Source organism: Hippocampus guttulatus, chromosome 9, assembly GCF_054856545.1.
Source record: "Hippocampus guttulatus isolate MCC_2025c chromosome 9, RoL_Hgut_1.0, whole genome shotgun sequence".
Classification (NCBI taxonomy): domain Eukaryota; kingdom Metazoa; phylum Chordata; class Actinopteri; order Syngnathiformes; family Syngnathidae; genus Hippocampus; species Hippocampus guttulatus.
Window position 1 is genome coordinate 22,289,940 of NC_141269.1, and position 20,729 is coordinate 22,310,668.

The following is a 20,729-nucleotide window of genomic DNA, read 5'->3' on the forward strand; positions in this document are numbered from 1 at the left end:
AAGCATAGTGCAGTATTATCATGACTGTAGTGAAACTGACTTTCGTGCAGCCAGCATGGACTGAGTCCTGCTCCATGACTGTAAGTGTGAATGTGATTATGAATGGTTGTCTGTCTCTGTGTGCCTTGTGACTGATTGGAGTCAAATGCAGGGACTCCCTTTCACCTACAAGTCAGCTGGCTCTGGGATATGCTTCTACTCCCCCTCTATCTGAAACAGAATAAATGGTTGAAAATGGAAGAATGAATCAAAATACATGTTACTCTCCAGCAGGGTTGTCAACATTCTGCCCGTGTAGTTTTGTACAATCCCTGTGATCGCCTGTAATGCACACATTGCTAAAGGGAAGCAAATTGCAATTTTTTTCTGATGAAATATGAGGTTGTCCTTCTGCTTTGTAAAAGGATAGTCCATTAAATGCAAAGATTTTCTGACTGTATGTGCAATGCTTAGTTACGAAGGAAAACACCCATTTTTTGTTTGCCGTTTAGTTAGGCTATTTATTAATTTGACACACCTGTGCTACAGTAATTCTTTATTGGGATTAGTTGCCGTTTGTGATCATAGTTATTATTTTATTGATAATATATTGCAAGGCAGGATTGCAAATCTCAAATGGCCCACACCACATGGTAAATTGAACACAGTTAGGATTCTAGTTAAAGAGACCACTGATATTTTATCCGTTTTCCAGAGGCAATCACTTAACCAGGGCAGGTCTCCAGGAAATGGCCGAATCGTATTCCATCTCACTATGGTAACTTAATTTAACTCATCCTGCTTGCAGAAGAGTCAAGACAAATGGAATACATTTCCACAAGAACTTGACTCGGAAATTCACAGATTTATTTACAACATGAGATTGCATTTGGATGAAATTATTATAATTATTATTATGGAGCTATATAAACTCAGAAAATTATAATAAGTGTGTTGAACGTTAAATCAGTCTAAATAGAAAAAAAAAAGAACAATGAACACCTAGATCAGAAATCTTCCATCAAAATTCAGAGGGGTCCCATTGCAAAGGATTTTTCAGAGCAAAGGTCCCGAACTCAAAAAGTTTTCATTTGTGTAGTGGCAGTTGTGGCAGGTCCACCCCAACATGGCCCAAGAAGGCTTAATAGAGGATCCCAACAGACACAAATGTGTCAGGACTGCATTTCAGTACAAATTTTCATGCCTGCAACTTCAGAAAAGAAATGCTCGCAAGCAATTACTGTGGTTTGTGCTGTCATTTTGATGAGTTATTTTTTGTGAGTCAACTTAAATTTGCTAACTTTGAAAAAGGTCATGCTGGCCGTTCCTTCTCCTGAAAAGCGTAAACAAAATGTTTGATTGGCTCATTTTGGTCACATAATCAGAACACTACCGTGATGCTAAATACAGCCGCATACATGGTCTGTGATAGCGGCCTGTGAGAGTAAAAACGCTGTGTGGGACACATACTTCATCTTTATCCAATAACAATTGACCCTGGATCCACACAAGGGATCCACCATCCGGAAATGGACCGTGGCCCACCATTTGAAGACACCCGTTCGAGCTCAGTACCAAAAGATGAATGTGATAGTATTTTATCGAAATCCATAATATTGCATTTTCATAACCATCCATTTGCATTCTACAGGCTCAGAACAAACAAACAGGTGTCCTCGCTGCGGCCAAAGTGATCGACACAAAGACTGAGGAAGAGTTGGAGGACTACATGGTCGAGATTGACATCCTGGCCTCATGTGATCACCAAAATATTGTCAAGCTGCTTGATGCTTTCTATTTTGAGGGCAAACTCTGGGTAAGTAACTGCACGCTGATCCCTAAAAGATGATCCCAATTAGAAAGCAACCCGTAAAACTAACATTTCCTGAATGGGTTTATAGTTGCTTTGCAAGATGTTAAAAAACATGTTGTCATGCTTTAGTGTTTTTTTTTTTTCAATACAGCAGTTCCCACTGCTTGGATATTGCAAGATGTGGTAAGGCATTCACAGCCTAAGTCAATCTCTTATATTGTATGCCCTATGCTTATCAAAAGGCAGGGCCAAAGTTCACAGGATTTAAATAGCTTTTAGCTGTTAATCATCATACAGTTTTATTATATCTCTGTCAATATTGAACTTTTTTTTTAAACTCTGCTATATTTTACATTGCTACCCTCTGGTGTAAGTTAATATAATTATGAGGCAAATATCATATGTGCTGATTTGTATTACAACCAAACAACATCCAGTACAGGAATACCTTTGATCTGGGCTCACCAGGCGTTTTTAAAACTGAGAGCTTCTTGGGCACTGATTAATGCAAAAGGCTAGCAGTATGACACACAAATGTGCTCAAATTACTTGAATGAATAATATTAATTTATGTGAAGACAGTGATCATGTTCATGAATTGTGTGTTTGCGTGTGTGTGTGTGTGTGTGTGTGTGTGTGTGTGTGTGTGTGTGTGTGTGTGTGTTGCGTGTGCACTGTTTATACATTTGGGGGACGCAATTAATGTCACCAACCACATTGCCCCCCCCCCCACCCCAAGGACCGTGTGTGTGTGTGTGTGTATATACAGTGTATATATATATACAGTATATAAAATATCTGAAAAGTACTTTTCATGTTTAATTGGTGATATTGAATCCTTCTAACAGTCATAATACAGTTAGCTAGTCATTAACTTCAATGATTGGACACATATTTCTTTTTAGTGTGCCTCAACTTGTATGGGATAGTTTCCGCTTTGTTGCCCTCTAAAGAATAGCCATCAAATTACTGACATTGACTGTTGGTATTTATTTTGACTTGAATGACACCTGACCATGCAAAAACAAAGTTTGAAGACGTCTTAGAAGAATGCTTATATTTATTTATCATGTACATGCACAAACATGAGATTTGAAGTCTTCATTTGATCTATCACAGAAGTGGATACGTTAAACACACACACACAAACACACACGCACACACACACACACACACTCTCTTAGTGGCGCACATTGGAGCAGGGTTTACTTCAGGGTTTACTGGTGTCGAGCTGAACGACATCGTAGCCATGTGTTTTGGGGATGTTCAAGGTGGATGATTCTTGCACCGGTGACTCACGGTGGCAGGCGATCTTAACCATTGGCTATGATCCAATGTCCAACCGGATCCAATGTTGTGTCCCCAAGGTAGTTGGGGATATCCTGATATGATATCTATCTGCTCAGACTTCACAGCTTCTGTCACACAGTGACATTTTTGTGTTTATTGTATTGTTATCATTTTGCTCGATGTCACCTCCTTGGATACCTTGGGTAGGAGGGTAAAAAGGATAAACATCTGGACGTTCGCTTATTTGGACACACAAGTTTAGGAGGAAACCACAGTCCCAGCCCATTGTTGATGCCATGACACTGTGGGACCTACAGTACAACAATTGAGCCACTCAAACAACTGCTCGCCGACAGAAAAACATACAATGGTGTGCATGTTGAATAGCCAAGATTGTTTTGAGTCTTGAGTCATTGTGACTCTTGTATGGGCTTTGTTAATATAAGTGGATCAGTGTTAAAAAGCTCCTCTCGTGCTTGGAATACCAATAAAACCTCAGTGAAATGTTTGCACTTGTCTATTCTTACAGGCGCTAAAACTATTGATTTTGAATACAGAGGAGTTAAACTAAAACTAACTCGGTCCTCGGTGGACACATCAAATAAAACATTTTTTTCCTCAGTGGTGAAACCAAAGCATCGCCTTTTTTTCATATCATAACAATAAGAAACCCTTTATTCGTCTCACAATGGAGAAATTCCCGATTTACAGCAGCAAAGTTATGAAAGGAAGAAAGTAGAAGAACAAAAAGTGTAGGAGCTGCTGTAAAGGCAGCCACTCTCGCGGCGCCATCTTGAAGTCAAAATAACATAATAACAAAATAATACAACACAACACATGAGACACAGACAGTTATTCTATCTTAACTACTTTTCTGCCTACTCTTTGTTGTTTGAAGCAGTTATAGATGAAAGAGGAGAGTGATGTGTGTAAAGTTTGTCCAATATTTCATGTACAAAGTAATACATTTGCATGTGGAGGTTAGAATAGAAGTATGCAGAAAGACTAGCCTTGTTGATGCGCAATAGAAAATATGCTCCGGAATCTCCACCTCACCACATTCCCACTACTTTAGGCCCTGTATCCATAGAAACTGTAATCCTATTTGCAGAAGAAGGCCAAAGGCCTATCATAAGAGGTCTAGCTAGTAGCTGCGTGAAACTCTTTCCACAATGTTGCACCAACGGGGCCAATCCTCTTACGGCAACAGCCCTATTGAAACATTCGAAATGGCTTTTAAGAGCTCCGAGTCCTTCATTATTTCGTCTTCATGTAGGCAAAATTTATGCTGAGATTCTCCCAGACAAACCGATAGTGTACATTCTGGTTAATTACATTCAGTGTTCCCTCCACCTGTGTTGCAATGTGCCCCTGCTATGAGAATCATCCAGTGCCATACATCAGAACTGAAAGAGCTTGTGGTTCAATTTGCAGGATCTGCTCACTGAGGGATTTATAACATGAATGTTCAACTTCATCTTGCTTGTTTAAATGTTTGAACATCTCAGCCTTAATTTATGATAATGATAACAAGTCATCGATGAGTCTCTAAAAAAATTGTCTTTTCTTTCCCCCCTCACCGATGCTCATAGATTCTCATTGAGTTTTGTGCAGGCGGGGCTGTAGATGCTGTCATGTTAGGTGAGTCCACTTGTCCCACTCACCAGCATGCGTTACACCCTTTATTTGTCCCTTAACTCATTCACTCCCAAAGACGTTTTTAAACGTCTTTTCAGACTTGATCTAGAATTCGCTGGTACTGAATGAGTTAATGTTGCTATCTGTGTTTGTGTGTGGGTGTGTGTTTCACTCTCGCAGAACTGGAGAGACCCCTTACAGAACCACAGATTAAGGTGGTGTGCCGGCAGACTCTTCAGGCCCTCGTCTACCTCCATGACATTAAAATCATCCACAGAGACCTGAAGGCTGGGAACATCCTACTCACTCTAGATGGTGATGTTAAATTGGGTACGGAACAGTAAAATCTTGTCATGTTATCAAGAAGCGTGGTTTCATTCATCGTTTTTGCAAAACACACTGAGAGAATGATGCATGTAAAATTTCAATAATTCTACATTGTAGTTATGCATTCCAGGTAAAAATTTTGAATGGATACTTCAGTAGTCTAGCAATGTAGACAACTGCTTGTTTTATGGCAGGGGTGTCAAACTCGTTTTTGTCGCGGGCCACATTGGGGTCGCCGTTTCCCTTGGAGAGCCATTATGATTGTCAAACCATATGAAGAAGTCAACAATAATGGGTTTATTCAACGATTGTTGAAGTGACTGTGATGAGGACTTTGGTCACAAGAAAATGCTTACAATACAGTCATACCTCGGTTTTCGACCATAATCCATTCCAGAAGGCTGTTCGAAAACCGATTTGTTCGAAAACCGAAATCACACTCTTTTTTAAAAAAAATCTTTATTGAACACGTCTGCTCACAATGGAACACTGCACTAGGAAGTGTCACTTCTTCGTCTACCCGAGGAAGCGTCACTTCCTTGTGTAAGGAAGGCAAGAGGAGTCGAGTGGCGCATTCAAGTGCGCTCAGTTTGGTCGAGAACCGATTTTCCGTCGTAATCCGAGGCATAAAAAACTCAAAATTTTGGGTCGAAAACCGATTTGGTCGAGAACAGAGACGTTTGAAAACCAAGGTTTGACTGTATATGTTTTTTATTACATATGACAATTTGAAATGTAGCAAGATTTTAGCAAGCATCAATCATGGAAGTTGACATGTTTGATTTGCTTTTGTGGGCCACATAAAATAATGTGGCGGGCCAGATCTGGCCCCCGGCCTTGAGTTTGACACCTGTGTTTTATGGGCACTTGGCAGTAATCTCCAGGTATTTTTCTCAGCATATGAGATTATAATTCTGGAAATAGCACAATAATTCTGCATTCTACTGAGTGACGTATGCTTCTTATCTTTTAATGAGGATTATGTGTTCACATGACTCCTCCCGGGTCATTTTACTATTGCGGTCTTTTTACGAGTTGTATGCCTGACCAAAGTCACTATTCTTCTCATAAAGATGGTTCCCAGATATTTGTAGCCATTATTCCTACCCTTTTATAAATACTGTAATGAAATGTAAGAATAGGAAATGTTAATTTGAATAAAATGGAATAGTCAGATGAGCTTCTGCCTTTTCAAAATAGCATGTTTCAAAAACTACCACGGAAATACAAATCAACTCTTTAGTTGGAGGCACCCTAATAATTGGTGGCAATTCAATCAACTCATCATAATCTCGAGAATCGGGTTTCCCAGGGCTAGCTACAAAAAGATCTGACAACTCACTCAGCAAGTATATTTTCCTTTGACCAATACAAACTTGACCAATGAACTCAGTTATGCAAACACAAGATGACGTTTTTGTCATGAGATTGTCAAATGTATGACTGCATTTTTATTTGTGTGATTAATTTAGCTTTCCTGTGGCTAAAATCAGTTTTGATTGATTGATTGATTTTTAATTACATGTATTGCAGCTGACTTTGGTGTTTCTGCTCGAAACACCAAAACTCTTCAAAGGAGAGACTCATTCATTGGGACACCATATTGGTGAGTATAAAAGAAGAAAATCTATCCATGCATCTTTTTTTTTTGACAGTTCTGCAACATTCTGAGTAGCAAAAATCCTCTTATGTGTTACTTCAAAAAACATTTTTTTTCACAACTTCTTTCTTAATGTTACTCGTTCCATTGCAGGATGGCCCCTGAAGTAGTCATGTGTGAGACATCCAAGGACCGTCCATACGACTACAAAGCCGATATCTGGTCACTCGGGGTCACCCTGATTGAGCTTGCACAGATTGAGCCACCCAATCACGAGATGAACCCCATGAGAGTCCTTCTGAAAATTGCCAAGTCTGACCCTCCTACGCTGATGCAGCCATCACGTTGGTGAGTCACAGCATAAAACTCTCATGTTCATAAATTCTGTCAATTGATTAATCATAATGATTCAATTATTAGAAATAGTGGTTAGTGTGTCGACCTCACAGTGCAGAGGTTGTGGGTTCGATCCCGACTCCGGCCTTCCTGTGTGGAGTTTGCATGTTCTCCCCGGGCTTGCGTGGGTTTTCTCAGGGTACTTCGGTTTCCTCCCACATTCCAAAAACATGCATGGCAGGCTGATTGAACATTCAAAATTGACCCTAGGTGTGAGTGTGAGCGCGGATGGTTGTTCGTCTCTGTGTGCCCTGCGATTGGCTGGCAAATGGTTCAGGGTGTCACTCGCCTACCACCCGAGGACAGCTGGGATAGGCTCCAGCACCCCCGCGACCCTTGTGAGGATAAAGCGGATTGGAAAATGGATGGATGGATGGAAGCTAAGGACTGGTTTGGGGCGGGTTTTCTACACGTTAAGCTTGTTCTACACAGTATGATTTTAAAGCTATTTGTAAGTTGAATTCAATTCTCATGCATCTGTATGATGGAAGTTAGTAAATTCTTGGTTTGGTCAATATTTACATCATCCCTTTTTCACCTCTGAGACCCACCTATTTCAATACAAACAAAGTCATTTTTTGTAAAAATAGATCCAATGTAAATGAACAGATCCAGATGCTTAAGTTACTTGGGGCCTGATTAAATGTTTTCAACGGCAAAAATGGGTGCAAATGAGTTTGCATATGCAAACCGATGCAGAAGCTGAGCTACTAATGCAGTGCAACCAGCATTGTTTCTGCCAAACGCAGTAAATGAACATGCTGATTGATGTTCATTTTGCGTGTTGAGGGAGTATGTGCAAACAGACGAATTCACCACGTGCCATGTGATTTATCAAACCTGCAATGCATTGCGATGGCTGATTTTGCGTGTTTAAATAGCACATCTGAAATGCAGGCATAAATCAGCATGCCGCCATGCTACGTTGTAAATGCAATCTGATGCAGGGTGAGGACCTCCATCCACTTGGGACGCATAAGAGAGGAGTTCAGTCAAACAAAACATGGCTTGAATGCGATTGGTGGCTTCCCAAAACTTGTGAGAGCATTTGATATACTTTCTGGAACTCATCCTTGTTTGTTTCACTTCCACTGACATTCCCAATTCTGTCCCCTCCGACTGTTTTTTTTTTTTTTTTTTTTTCATGAGTTGATCAAAGAGGCACTTTGAGTCGGTAGCCTGTCACAGAAGGCCCATTAACTTTCAACTTTATTTGTACTCCCCCACCCCCATTTAAAAAAAAACATTTATTATTCTCGTTCAGTGGTTCTTAACCTGGGTTCGATCGAACCCCATGGGTTTGGTGAATCGGTATCGGGGGTTCAACGGAGCCTCTGCCATGGAGGTTAAGACACGCCCAACTCAACATGTCAATTAGTTATGACACACCCGCTTGGCCATCACTCGCTGCAGATGATCACATTACATTGCTTGTCCAATCGGTGCTGTGGGAAATTTAGTTTGCTCAGTCGTCTAAGTGTGACTGTCGTGATAGTACGTCATGCAATTTAAAAAAATAAACTATACTTAGGCCATATACGTTTATTTACGTTTTTTTCTGTTTTTAATAAATGTGTTTTCTTAATGTCTTGAATTTGTAAAAAGTCTCATTTTTATTTTTCACTAATGAAGGGTTCGGTGAACGTGTATATGAACTGGTTGGGTTCGGTACCTCTAACAAGGTTAAGAACCACTGTTCTAGTTGTTGTACTAAACTGGTTGCACTCCGACAGCGTTTGAGCAGTGATGTTTCTGGATGGAGAGTATGCTCGAAGCTTTTTTTTTTCCCCTTCATTTGTTTTTGATGCTCAACTATAGCTGTGAGGAATTACTCGGCTTCAAATATTCTTGTCCACTCTGCCCATTGCTGGATTCAATATGGAGAGTGAGTGAGAGAAAGGATTGAGAAGGACAAGAGATTTAAACCGTTCCTTCCTTTGATCATAATGGTTGTAAGGCTGCTCATGAACAAATGTGACAAACAAACAGCTGGCAAGTAGGGATTGTAAACTCTCCTTCCACTGAGACTTGGCTGCTTCCACAAACATGACATAGATATATCCCTCAATTCATTGGTCCCTTGCGTTTTTCGGCTCCCCTGAGAGACTTCGGCACAGATGCTCCTCCTGCCTGCCTCGGCTTTCTCAGCGTTGGGTGAACCTGCATTTCCTGAGGCAATACCTTAGTTTTATTATTTTATGTTTTATGTTCGATTCTTTTTATGTGCTGCACTTGATTTCAGCTGTGGATCTTCTTTTTTTTAAGTGCTCTATAAGCAAAATTGAGTTAGTCTTCTCCCAAATGTTCCATGATGAAAACTAGCAGTACAACTTAAAGCATAAAGCCCTCTTTTAAAATCACAACTTGTTAGTTAGCGAACATGCAATTTAGCACCTGCTGTTTGCGGTCACAGTAAAAAAAAAAAAAAATGGCAGTCTTCGTAAATACCACGCAAGACTCCTACCAACAATGTGCACCTTCTGTTGGAAGGAACATGCAATTTAGCACCCGTGCATTGGGGATATCACAAAAACAGGCCTTTCGTGTTATACTTTGATTGTTACTGGGTTTCCATCTTTATTTTTTTCAGTTGAACTTTTAAGGAGACTAATAATTGTCTATTTTATCTTAACCCTTTCAGGTCCCCAGAATTCAATGATTTCCTAAAGCGATGTCTGGATAAAAATGTGGACAACCGATGGAGTGCAGCACAACTTTTGCAGGTGCCCCCATAATGAACGCTCTTAGAACTTGCTTCCTTTCCTCCCAGTTAAAACTTTCTCAGAAAATGCATTGACAATCCTTGCACATGAACACTAATTCCATTCTTTTTTTTCATATTTCAATATTTGTGGACATCAAGAAAAAAAAACACATTTTAAAACACATTTCTTTTTATTAGGTATTTTGAGTTATGAGTTGTAGGGGGAGAATACCAATGTGTGTTTTTCTTGTTTTCCAAAAACATTGAAAGATGACTGAGGCAATTATGTTGTATGGCCGACAACATGCAATTCAACGATAAGCAAAAAGTCCGAGGGGCCGTCTGTTGATCTGCCTATGTTCAGGTCCGGTCCAGGAAAGTCTGCTGCAAAGTCACTTCTTCCTTTGTGTTTGAGCAGACATCAGCAGAGAGTGCTTTTCTTTTTCCATTGGTTGACAATATTTGCCAGGTTATGGTTGGGTGTCCATGCTTACAGAGAGATGCAAGCCAATTAGGAACCATTCATGTACACTGACACAAGACAGACTTTTACCGTGCTGGCACTTATGAGGAAGGCTCGAGTGCTTTGAAAATACAGAATCTGTCTCATCGAAGGATTTGATTATGGAGCTCCGTATACTTGACTACAATGCATTTGTGAGCGCTAAAAGGAAAAGCTGTCAAGACATTTACACTTTACTTTGTTCTCTTATTTTGTCGTTTGGAATCGTACGGTGTTTGCTGTGGCAAAAATTACACGTCAGGTTAGCGCAGGGTGAAATCAGAATCAAGACAAGAAGAACGGCAAAAAAATTGTGGCAACTGAGTTTTGATTTGACAGTGTACGAACAGCAATGCACAAAGTAGTCCGTGATAAACCAAGTACTGTAATTCGTCTTCAGTTTTAAAAAGCACTGACAAAATTATGCTTTTGCAAAGAAAAGCTCTATTTTGATTGGCACTGTCAAAGATATAATGATATGTTTAATACAATGGAGTGCAGCAGCGCACCATACTGACTGGTTTCAAGAATTCTACCCCTGTCCTGTAGCTAACTTTACTCAACCAAGCAAACTGTTCACAACACTTTACAGTACATACAATGCCGGTCTACAGCATTGCAACTACTGTTCAATAATACCTATATTGTTCAATTTAAAAATAAACATCTGCATGACAGAGTGTAGACTTTCATAGGAGATGGCTTTGCCAATGCGTTTTTGCTTTTAATTTGTTTGTTGTTTTTCTCTGTCTTGTATGCAGCATTCATTTGTGTCCAGTGTGACAGACAGCAAGCCTCTGAGGGAAATAATAGCTGAAGCTAAAGCTGAGGTAACAGAGGAGATTGAAGAGCACAAAGAGGAAGAGGAAGAGGAAGAAATTGAACCGAATATGGTATGTAAACTGCAATCGTTTTTGTTGAGTGGTTTTGCACAATTATGAGCTGAACGGCGCGCATTTGCAGTGTACCAATTGCCAATCTGCTCCAAAGGCATTTTGTGCTATTGCATGATCAATAAACCAGAATATTTCATGTCTAGTGGCTCCTAAAATAAGCGATAGTTGCTGCTCACTTCAACGCTGTGAAAACAATCTGTCTGTCAATCTACCTCCGCTGCAGGCCCATAAACGTGCTCCCTCTGATGTCAGTGTTGCAAGCTCTGAGGATGAGAAGATTCCACTCTCCCCTACCATTTTGGAATCTGTCCCTGAAAAGGGTGAACCACGATCGCCCATCGCTGCACCCAATGAGATCCCTGTAGCGAACCACGTCACTAGCTTGGTGGAAGAGTCCACTATCCCAGCAGCTGCAGACCATGCAGAAAAAGCTCCAGTTAATGTTGGCGGAAAGCAACTGGTGCCAGAGGAGGTTGAATCTGGCAGGGCCTTGTCAATCCCACCTGCGAACGAAATGGAGCAGTTTGCGATAGCTTCTGAAAACGAAAAGGAAGATGAAACAGCCGAAGTGCCAGCCAATTCGGATGCTCCGACAGAGATTCCAAAAGATGCAGCTTCTCCAGAAAAAAGAATGATTACTGTAGAGGAATCAATCACACCAGCAGAAGAGGACCCATACAAACACGTTAAGGTGTCTTTACCAAGTCCGGATGACTCTTTTTCAAAAGAGCAAGACAATGAGAAGCCTGCAGTAAAACCGAATACAGAAGATGAGAAGATTCTTCCAGACAAGGCTAGAGATGACAGTTCAGACTCTGGTAGGAGCTCAACTGCGGATAATAGCAGCCTGGAGCTAAATCTGTCTATCTCAAGCTTCCTGTCCAAAACAAAAGAGCCTGGATCAGTTTCCATCCAGGTACCACACAGCACTTATATGCACAAAGATTATTTGTAAGACTCTTGAACGATCAAACTTGTGTCAAAAAGTTGCCAACTGATGAATGAAGTCACAATGTTTCCTGTCATGATTTCCCAGGAGACAAAGCGCCAGAAGAAGACATTGAAAAAGACCCGCAAATTCATTGTGGATGGGGTGGAAGTTAGTGTGACTACATCAAAGATCATAACCGACAATGACACAAAGAATGAGGAAATGAGATTCCTGAGGTATAAACCTGCCTTCAGCTATTATTCACATACTGTAGAAGTAAAATGTGCTTCACAGAAAGCAAAGCCTTCCCCACTGAACCAAACAATAGTAAAATCTTCTCTTACTCACTTCTCCCCTATCTTCCTCCACTTTGCCAGGCGCCAGGAACTAAGGGAGTTGCGTCTCCTGCAGAAGGAGGAGCAGAGGTCCCAGCAGCAACTCAGCAATAAGCTACACCAGCAGAAAGAGCAGATTTATCGCCGCTTTGAGCAGGAGACCACGGTGAGTTACTACAGTATTCCCCTGCTGTATTGCCATTCATCTTTCACATGCTCGCTATACCACCCATTCAAGTAGTTTTTGGCCTATTTTAAAACTGTTTTCATATATAGAGTGTGCTGCATTATAAGGCGCATAGAATAGAAGCTTTAATAGTGGCTGTGGTTGGATCCACTAGATGGAGCTACGCTAAAGGGAATACAATACAGCTTTATTTATATAGAGCCCTGACTACAGTTGTGTTTTGCATCCACTAGATGAAGCTATGCAAAAGTGAATACTATACAATACAGCCTTATTTATATAGAGCCTTCACAACTGCTTCAGCTGTAACAAAGCGCTTTACAGAACCTTTCAAATACTACGTCCAAGAAATCAGAATATTCATTCATATGTAGCTCCCCAGGATGTCGCATAAAGCACGACACAAAGTCCATAAATATACTGGGTTATTCCTTGACGTAAATACAAATGGCATTACAAAACAATAAATGAAAAACAAAAGTGATGAAGACAGTTGATTCAACAAAACGTACACAAACCTCATCGGCTCACATCGACAAGGGGCGAAATATCCTTAGAAGTCGCGCTTGTCGCCTTTTTCCTTAGTTTTGTCTTAACCATGCTTTTGGCAATTGGTATTTTTTATTTATTTTTATTTTTTTGGGAACCACAAATTGGTACCAGCTTCAAAAAATCCATAATAAAGATGAATGAATTGTTTGTTTGTTAAAAAATTAATTGAAAAGAGTCTTGGGGGAAAAAAAGAATCACATATTACATCGCAATCACAAATTTTAAGAAAAAAAATCCACAATTGTTGAGCTTTAATTTAAATAACGGTTAACTTGATTGAAATTAAAATAAAAAGATCATTTTAACCCCTCCGTGAGCCGTCACCTTACCGTGGTGGAGGGGTTTGTGTGTCCCAATGATCCTAGGAGCTAAGTTGTCTGGGGCTTTATGCCCCTGGCAGGGTCACCCATGGCAAACAGGTCCTAGGTGAGGTCAGACAAAGCACGACTCATAAAACCCCTTATGATCAATAAAATCAATGGCACTCAGTTTCCCTTGCCCGGACGCGGGTCACCGGGGCCCCCTTCTGGAGCCAGGCCTGGAGGTGGGGCTCGTTGGCGAGCGCCTGGTGGCCGGCCTACACCCATGGGGCCCGGCCGGGCTCAGCCCGAAGAGGCAACGTGGGTCCCCCTTCTCATGGTCTCACCACCCGTGGGAGGGGTCAAAGGGGTCGGGTGCAATGTGAGCTGGGCGGCAGCCAAAGGCGGGGACCCTGGCGGTCCGATCCTCGGCTGCAGAAGCTAGCTCTTGGGACATGGAATGTCACCTCTCTGGCAGGGAAGGAGCCCGAGCTAGTGTGTGAGGCAGAGAAGTTCTGACTGGATATAGTCGGACTTGCCTCCACACACAGCCTGGGTTCTGGTACCAGTTCTCTCGAGAGGGGTTGGACTCTCTTCCACTCTGGAGTTGCTCACGGTGAGAGGCGCAGAGCAGGTGTGGGCATACTCATTGCCCCCCGGCTCAGTGCCTGTACATTGGGGTTCACACCGGTAGACGAGAGGGTTGCCTCCCTCCGCCCTCGGGTGGGGGGACGGGTCCTGACTGTTGTTTGTGCATATGCACCAAACAGCAGCTCAGCATACCCACCCTTTTTGGAGTCCTTGGAGGGTGTGCTGGAGAGTACTCCTGCTGGGGACTCCCTTGTTCTGCTGGGGGACTTCAATGCTCACGTGGGCAATGACAGTGAGACCTGGAGGGGCGTGATTGGGAGGAACGGCCCCCCCAATCAGAACTCGAGTGGTGTTTTGTTATTGGACTTCTGTGCTCGTCACGGACTGTCCATAACGAACACCTTGTTCAAACATAAGGGTGTCCATATGTGCACTTGGCACCAGGACACCCTAGGCCGTAGTTCGATGATCGACTTTGTGGTTGTATCATCGGATTTGCGGCCGCATGTTTTGGACACTCGGGTGAAGAGAGGGGCGGAGCTGTCAACTGATCACCACCTGGTGGTGAGTAGGCTCCGATGGTGGGGGAAGATGCCAGTCCATCCTGGCAGACCCAAACGTATTGTGAGGGTTTGTTGGGAGCGTCTGGCGGAATCCCCTGTCAGAAGGAGTTTCAACTCCCACCTCCGACAGAGCTTTTCCCATGTTCCGGGGGAGGCGGGGGGCATTGAGTCAGAGTGGACCATGTTCCGTGCCTCTATTGTTGAGGCGGCCAATCTGAGTTGTGGCCGTAAGGTGGTTGGTGCCTGTCGTGGCGGCAACCCCCGTACTCGCTGGTGGACACCAGCAGTAAGGGATGCCGTCAAGCTGAAAAAGGAGTCCTATCGAGCCTTTATGGCCTGTGGGACCCCAGAGGCAGCTGACGGGTATCGACTGGCCAAGCGGAACGCAGCTTCGGTGTTCGCCGAGGCAAAAACCAGAGCGTGGGAAGAGTTCGGTGAGGCCATGGAAGCCGACTTCCGGACGGCTTCGAGGAAATTCTGGTCCACCATCCGACGTCTCAGGAGGGGGAAGCAGTGCACCACTAACACTGTGTACAGTGCGGATGGGGCGCTGCTGACTTCGACTCGGGGCGTTGTGAACCGGTGGGCAGAGTACTTCGAAGACCTCCTCAACTCCACCAACACGTCTTCCTTGGGGTAAGCAGAGTCTGAGGACCCTGAGGTGGGCTCTCCTATCTCTGTGGTTGAAGTCACCGATGTGGTTAAAAAGCTCCTCGGTGGCAAGGCCCCAGGGGTGGATGAGATCCGCCCGGAGTTCCTCAAGGCTCTGGATGTTGTGGGGCTGTCCTGGTTGACACGCCTCTGCAACATTGCGTGGTCAACGGGGAGAGTGCCTCTGGATTGGCAGACCGGGTTGGTAGTCCCTCTTTTTAAAAAGGGGGACCGGAGGGTGTGTTCCAACTACAGAAGGATCACACTCCTCAGCCTCCCTGGTAAGGTCTATTCAGGGGTGCTGGAGAGGAGGGTCCGTCAGGAAGTCGAGCCTCAGATTGAGGAGGAGCAGTGTGGTTTTCGTCCCGGCCGTAGAACAGTGGACCAGCTCTACACCCTTAGCAGGGTCCTCGAGGGTATGTGGGAATTCGCCCAACCAGTCTACATGTGTTTTGTGGACTTGGAGAAGGCGTTTGACCGTGTCCCTCTGGGAGTTCTGTGGGGGGTGCTTCGTGGGTATGGGGTACCGAACCCCCTGATACGGGCTGTTCGGTCACTATACCACCGATGTCAGAGTTTGGTTCGCATTGCCGGCAGTAAGTCTGAATCGTTTCCAGTGAGGGTAGGACTCCGCCAAGGCTGCCCTTTGTCGCCGATTCTGTTCATATCTTTTATGGACAGAATTTCTAGGCGCAGCCGAAGCGTTGAGGGGGTCCGTTTTGGTGGCCTCAGTATTGCATCCCTGCTTTTTGCAGATGATGTGGTGCTGTTGGCTCCTTCAAACAGGGCTCTCCAACTCTCACTGGAGCGTTTCGCAGCCGAGTGTGAAGCGGTTGGGATGAAGATCAGCACCTCCAAATCTGAAACCATGGTCCTCAGTCGGAAAAGGGTGGAGTACCCCCTCTGGGTCGGGGGGGAGATCTTGCCCCAAGTGGAGCAGTTTAAGTATCTTGGGGTCTTGTTCACGAGTGAGGGCAGGGGGGAGCGAGAGATTGACAGGCGGATTGGTGCAGTGTCTGCTGTGATGCGGACGTTGTATCGGTCTGTCGTGGTGAAGAAGGAGCTGAGCCAAAGGGCGAACCTCTCAATTTACCGGTCGATCTACGTTCCAACCCTCATCTATGGTCACGAGCTATGGGTCATGACCGAAAGAACGAGATCCCGGATACAAGCGGCCGAAATGAGTTTTCTCCGCAGGGTGTCCGGGCTCTCCCTTAGAGATAAGGTGAGAAGCTCGGTCATCCGGGAGGGGCTCAGAGTCGAGCCGCTTCTCCTCCACATCGAGAGGAGCCAGATGAGGTGGCTTGGACATCTGATTCGGATGCCTCCTGAACGCCTCCCTGGTGAGGTGTTCCGGGCATGTCCCACCGGGAGGATACCCCGAGGAAGACCCAGGACACGTTGGAGAGACTATGTCACCCAGCTGGCCTGGGAACGCCTCGGGATCCCCCGGGGAGAGCTGGAAGAAGTAGCTAGGGAGAGGGAAGTCTGGGCTTCCCTGCTAAAGCTATTGCCCCCGCGACCCAGCCGGTAGAAGCGGTAGAAGATGGATGGATGGATAGATCATTTTAAGAGATAAAAAACATGTTGTTTTTATTCAAAACGCACTCACCAATGCACCGAACTGTGGTTAACCTGTACCGTGCCACCCCGAGCATACACTATACCCGCTGTATTTTGCATGCTTCCTTCATTTGATTCGATTTTTTTTTCTCTTTGTCTTGTGTGCTTCCAGAGTAAAAAGCGTCAGTATGACCAGGAGGTAGAGAACCTAGAGCGGCAGCAGAAGCAGACCATAGAGAGGTTGGAACAGGAACACACCAACCGACTGAGGGATGAGGCCAAACGCATCAAATCTGAGCAGGACAAAGAGTTGTCCAAGTATCAGAGCGTGCTGAAAAACCGTAAAAAGGAGGTCAGTGTCTTGTCTAGGTTACTCTGCTGCAGTTCTTGTGTGTAGTTTTTATTGGACATATCCACGCCATGATTTGCAGGTGTTAAGTCACTCTACACCATCACTTGGTCAGGGATGAGATTTTTCCGTGTTTTGGCAGTCAAAATGGACCTATTTTATATTGTTCCAAATCCGTAAAAAATCTGGGGGGCGGGGGGGTCCGGACTTGTCTTCAGCAGATTCAGGACTCGTAATGTTTACAAGTAACGTTTGCAAGCATCCATTTTGAAAATGCAAATCGCAACCAATCCGCGTTCACCTTCCTAAACCCCTTTCTCGCGAATGCCGAATGTTATCGAGACTCGCGACGGAGCTAAAGTGCATTAGATAGATGCAGATCTGAAAAACATGTTTCGATGGGACTGTTTGGTTAGAAAGCTGACGGTGTCCCCAGTAGGAAACAGTAAAGAGGAACCATTGTTCTTGTGTCGGATTTCATGAAAAAGCTCGATGTCGCCGGTAAAGCTCTGTGTACAGTGTGTGACGATGTCATTATATACGGATCGAGAGGATGGAAAGCTTTACAGAGTCACGCAACCTCGGTGAAACACCAAAAACAGACATTTCTACTGAAAAGTAACTACTCGATCTCAAGCGCTTTTCAAAAGCCTGGAGCATGTGTAAAAACAAGAGGAGTTGGCTAAAAAGAGAGTGGAAAAAGACAGAGAGGACCAATAAGCTTTTAGCGCTTGCTAAATTGCTTAAAATGAAGAGAAAATAAAGTATTCTACCTCATGAAACTGTATATTGTTGTATATACTGTAAATAGACATCCACTTTATATAATAAAATACATTCATAACCCATATATGCCCTGGGTACCGCTCCTGTACAAGATGGAAGTGAACTCACCTGTGTACATTTTGATTTGAATGCATCCTCGTTCGAACTGAGAATATATTCCATTGTGGCTTTGATGGGCTTGTTACCATGTGCATGCACAGAATTCCAAGCTTAATCTCAGTTTTCAATATGAACGTAGTTGAATTCCAGGGAAGGTTCTTCGGGAGGCTGTCAGTCAACAAAAGTTGTCAATGCGTCCCAAAAATGTAGTTATTGTGTATTACAGTATTCATGTAGGAACCAGAGTACAGTGCAAGCAGGTTATTCTTGAAAATCAATTGCATTCGCTCAAATTGTCCTGTTTACTCCCATCTTTGTGTGAGTGTGTGTGTGCGTGTGTGTGTGTGTGTGTGTGTGTGTGTGTGTGTGTGTGTGTGTGTGAATACACATTGTAATTGACAGAATGATCTGTCTCATTCGAATCTCGGTTTACTTTCACATTTCCGTTCCTTTTTCACCTTTCACGTGTATCTTTTTAAGAATCGTTGGCATTTTCAACTCAAGGGTTACATTAGGCACGTGGCAGCATAATGAACAATATTTAGTTAATTTCATACCTTCACATAGGAGCAAGAGTTTCTTCAGAAGCAGCAGCAGGATCTTGACAGCGCTCTGAAGAAAATTATCCAGCAGCACAAACATGAGCTGGCCACCATCGAGAGAGACTGCCTCAACCACAAGCAGCAGCTTCTAAGAGGTAATGAGAAGTGTCACTTCTGTCTGATTGTGTGGTTTTCATGCCAGATCCAAGGAGAAGGAAGATCATGATTTTTTTCCCCATAGTTGCTCCATGCCAACATCCAGGAAAAGAGGACAGAAATTCATTGTCTAACTACGGGTGTCATTTGTTTCTAAATTTAGAAACAAAATCCATCAACACATTTTTTTCCATCAGAATTACATTTCAACAAATGAGCTCAAAATAGAGAATTAAACTTGGAGAAGCTCCTCTCCAGCATTCACTGTGATTTCTGACATTTTCTGTGACATTTTCTTCAAGTTAGATAAGCAGTAATCCCTCTCTCAGTGGAGGAGGACCACAGTACTCTGACCACATTCTTGCTAACCGGGTGCCACCCCTCCTTTGCTCTTCGATTTTGTGAACAGCATCTTGTTATTACATATTAAGCACGCATGGGACTTGGTATGGCCCGGTGGTCCAGTGGTTAGCGCGTTGACCTCACACTGCAGAGGTTCAATTCCAGCTGCGGCCTCCCTGCGTGGAGTTTTCATGTTCTCCCCGGGCCTGAGTGGGTTTTCTCCGGGTACTCCGGTTTCCTCCCACGTTCCAAAAACATGCATGGCAGGCTGATTGAACACTCTAAATTGTCCCTAGGTGTGAGTGTGAGCGTGGATGGTGGTTCGCCTGTGTGTGCCCTGCGATTGGCTGGCAACCGGTTCAGGGTGTCCCCCGCCTACTGCCCGAAGACGGCTGGGATAGGCTGCAGCACCCTCCGCGACCCTTGTGAGAATGAGTGGATCGGAAAATGGATGGATGGATGGGACTTGGTATGCACACAAAAACCATTCTGAGAAATACCTGCTGAACCAAGTCATGGGAACCTGGAACAGAGGTTAAGAGCGATTACATGCCACTTTCACAGGGAGAAAAGGTGACTTCAGAGTACCAAATCTTCTGCACGCAAGGCAAGCACCTACATTCATTTTCAATACCATTTATTCTGTGCAAATCACAGGGAAGCTGGAGTCTATCCCGGTTGACTTAGTCTAAGAGGTGCGGTTTTGGACTGACCATCAATCATTCACCGGGCAATTGTGAATAGGGTGTTGACTAGGAAATGAGCTCTGGATAGCTGCGTGAACCGCTTAACTTGACTGCCATTCACTCTCGCTGCTCCACTGCATGCCATCTGAAATCAGATAAGATTTGGCTCTCCATTCACGCTGCCAGTGGGTCTTCTGCACACTTTTTTGCTCAAACCTTTGCACTTTTGTGCCTTTCTGCACGCAGCAAGGGAGGCTGCCATGTGGGAGCTGGAAGAGCGTCATCTGCAGGAGAAACACCAGCTGTTCAAGCAGCAGCTGAAAGACCAATACTTCATGCAACGTCACCAGCTGCTGAAAAGACATGAAAAAGTGTGCCTCGTTGTCCCACTCGCACTGGTTTTTCCAAGTAATGGCTTGATGTTTGTTCTACAGCGGAGCCTGACACCACTTTATTTCTTCCCTTGCAGGAGATGGAGCAAATGCAGCGTTATAACCAGCGACTGATTGAAGAGATGAAGAACAAGCAGACTCAGGAAAGAGCCAGGCTGCCAAAGATACAGCGCAGTGAGGCTAAGACGCGTATGGCCATGTTCAAGAAAAGTCTTCGCATAACTGCAGCTGCTCTCACCCTGGAGCAGGAGAGAGAGAAGGTCAAACAGGTAACAACAATTTTGACTAAACAGTATTATAGTCACTCAAAAAAAACAAAAACAGTTTGCAGGTGGAGGCTTGACTAGCCCATCTGGGACGTGATTTGGTCATTATACCTCAAAGATCGAAATGATTTTTTCTTGTCCTGCTGAAATTAGTGAGCAACTGTATACCCTGCCTCATGTACTGCCGCTCCAATTGGTTGTCCGGCTCTTGTTACCATGACAACCAGGGGCTGAGCCTGAGCCTTAGGCCCTCTTTGGATTCTCGTTTTGGCCAAGGAACTTTCCTCTCCTATC

The 20,729-nt window shown here is 43.9% G+C and overlaps 1 protein-coding gene across 1 annotated transcript in view; it reads left to right on the forward strand.

Annotated features, from left to right (window-relative positions):
• The window catches only part of LOC147200760 (STE20-like serine/threonine-protein kinase), a 29,918-nt gene that overhangs the window by 1,576 nt on the left and 7,613 nt on the right, over window positions 1–20,729 (forward strand). The window contains exons 2-15 of the mRNA XM_086119438.1: window positions 1,631–1,795; window positions 4,675–4,723; window positions 4,901–5,050; window positions 6,581–6,653; window positions 6,801–6,995; window positions 9,685–9,766; window positions 11,011–11,142; window positions 11,369–12,061; window positions 12,182–12,312; window positions 12,454–12,577; window positions 16,990–17,169; window positions 18,619–18,748; window positions 20,024–20,148; window positions 20,247–20,438. Of these exons, the coding sequence (XP_085975564.1) occupies window positions 1,631–1,795; window positions 4,675–4,723; window positions 4,901–5,050; window positions 6,581–6,653; window positions 6,801–6,995; window positions 9,685–9,766; window positions 11,011–11,142; window positions 11,369–12,061; window positions 12,182–12,312; window positions 12,454–12,577; window positions 16,990–17,169; window positions 18,619–18,748; window positions 20,024–20,148; window positions 20,247–20,438 (2,421 nt within the window). The remainder of the gene's footprint in view (window positions 1–1,630; window positions 1,796–4,674; window positions 4,724–4,900; window positions 5,051–6,580; window positions 6,654–6,800; window positions 6,996–9,684; window positions 9,767–11,010; window positions 11,143–11,368; window positions 12,062–12,181; window positions 12,313–12,453; window positions 12,578–16,989; window positions 17,170–18,618; window positions 18,749–20,023; window positions 20,149–20,246; window positions 20,439–20,729) is intronic.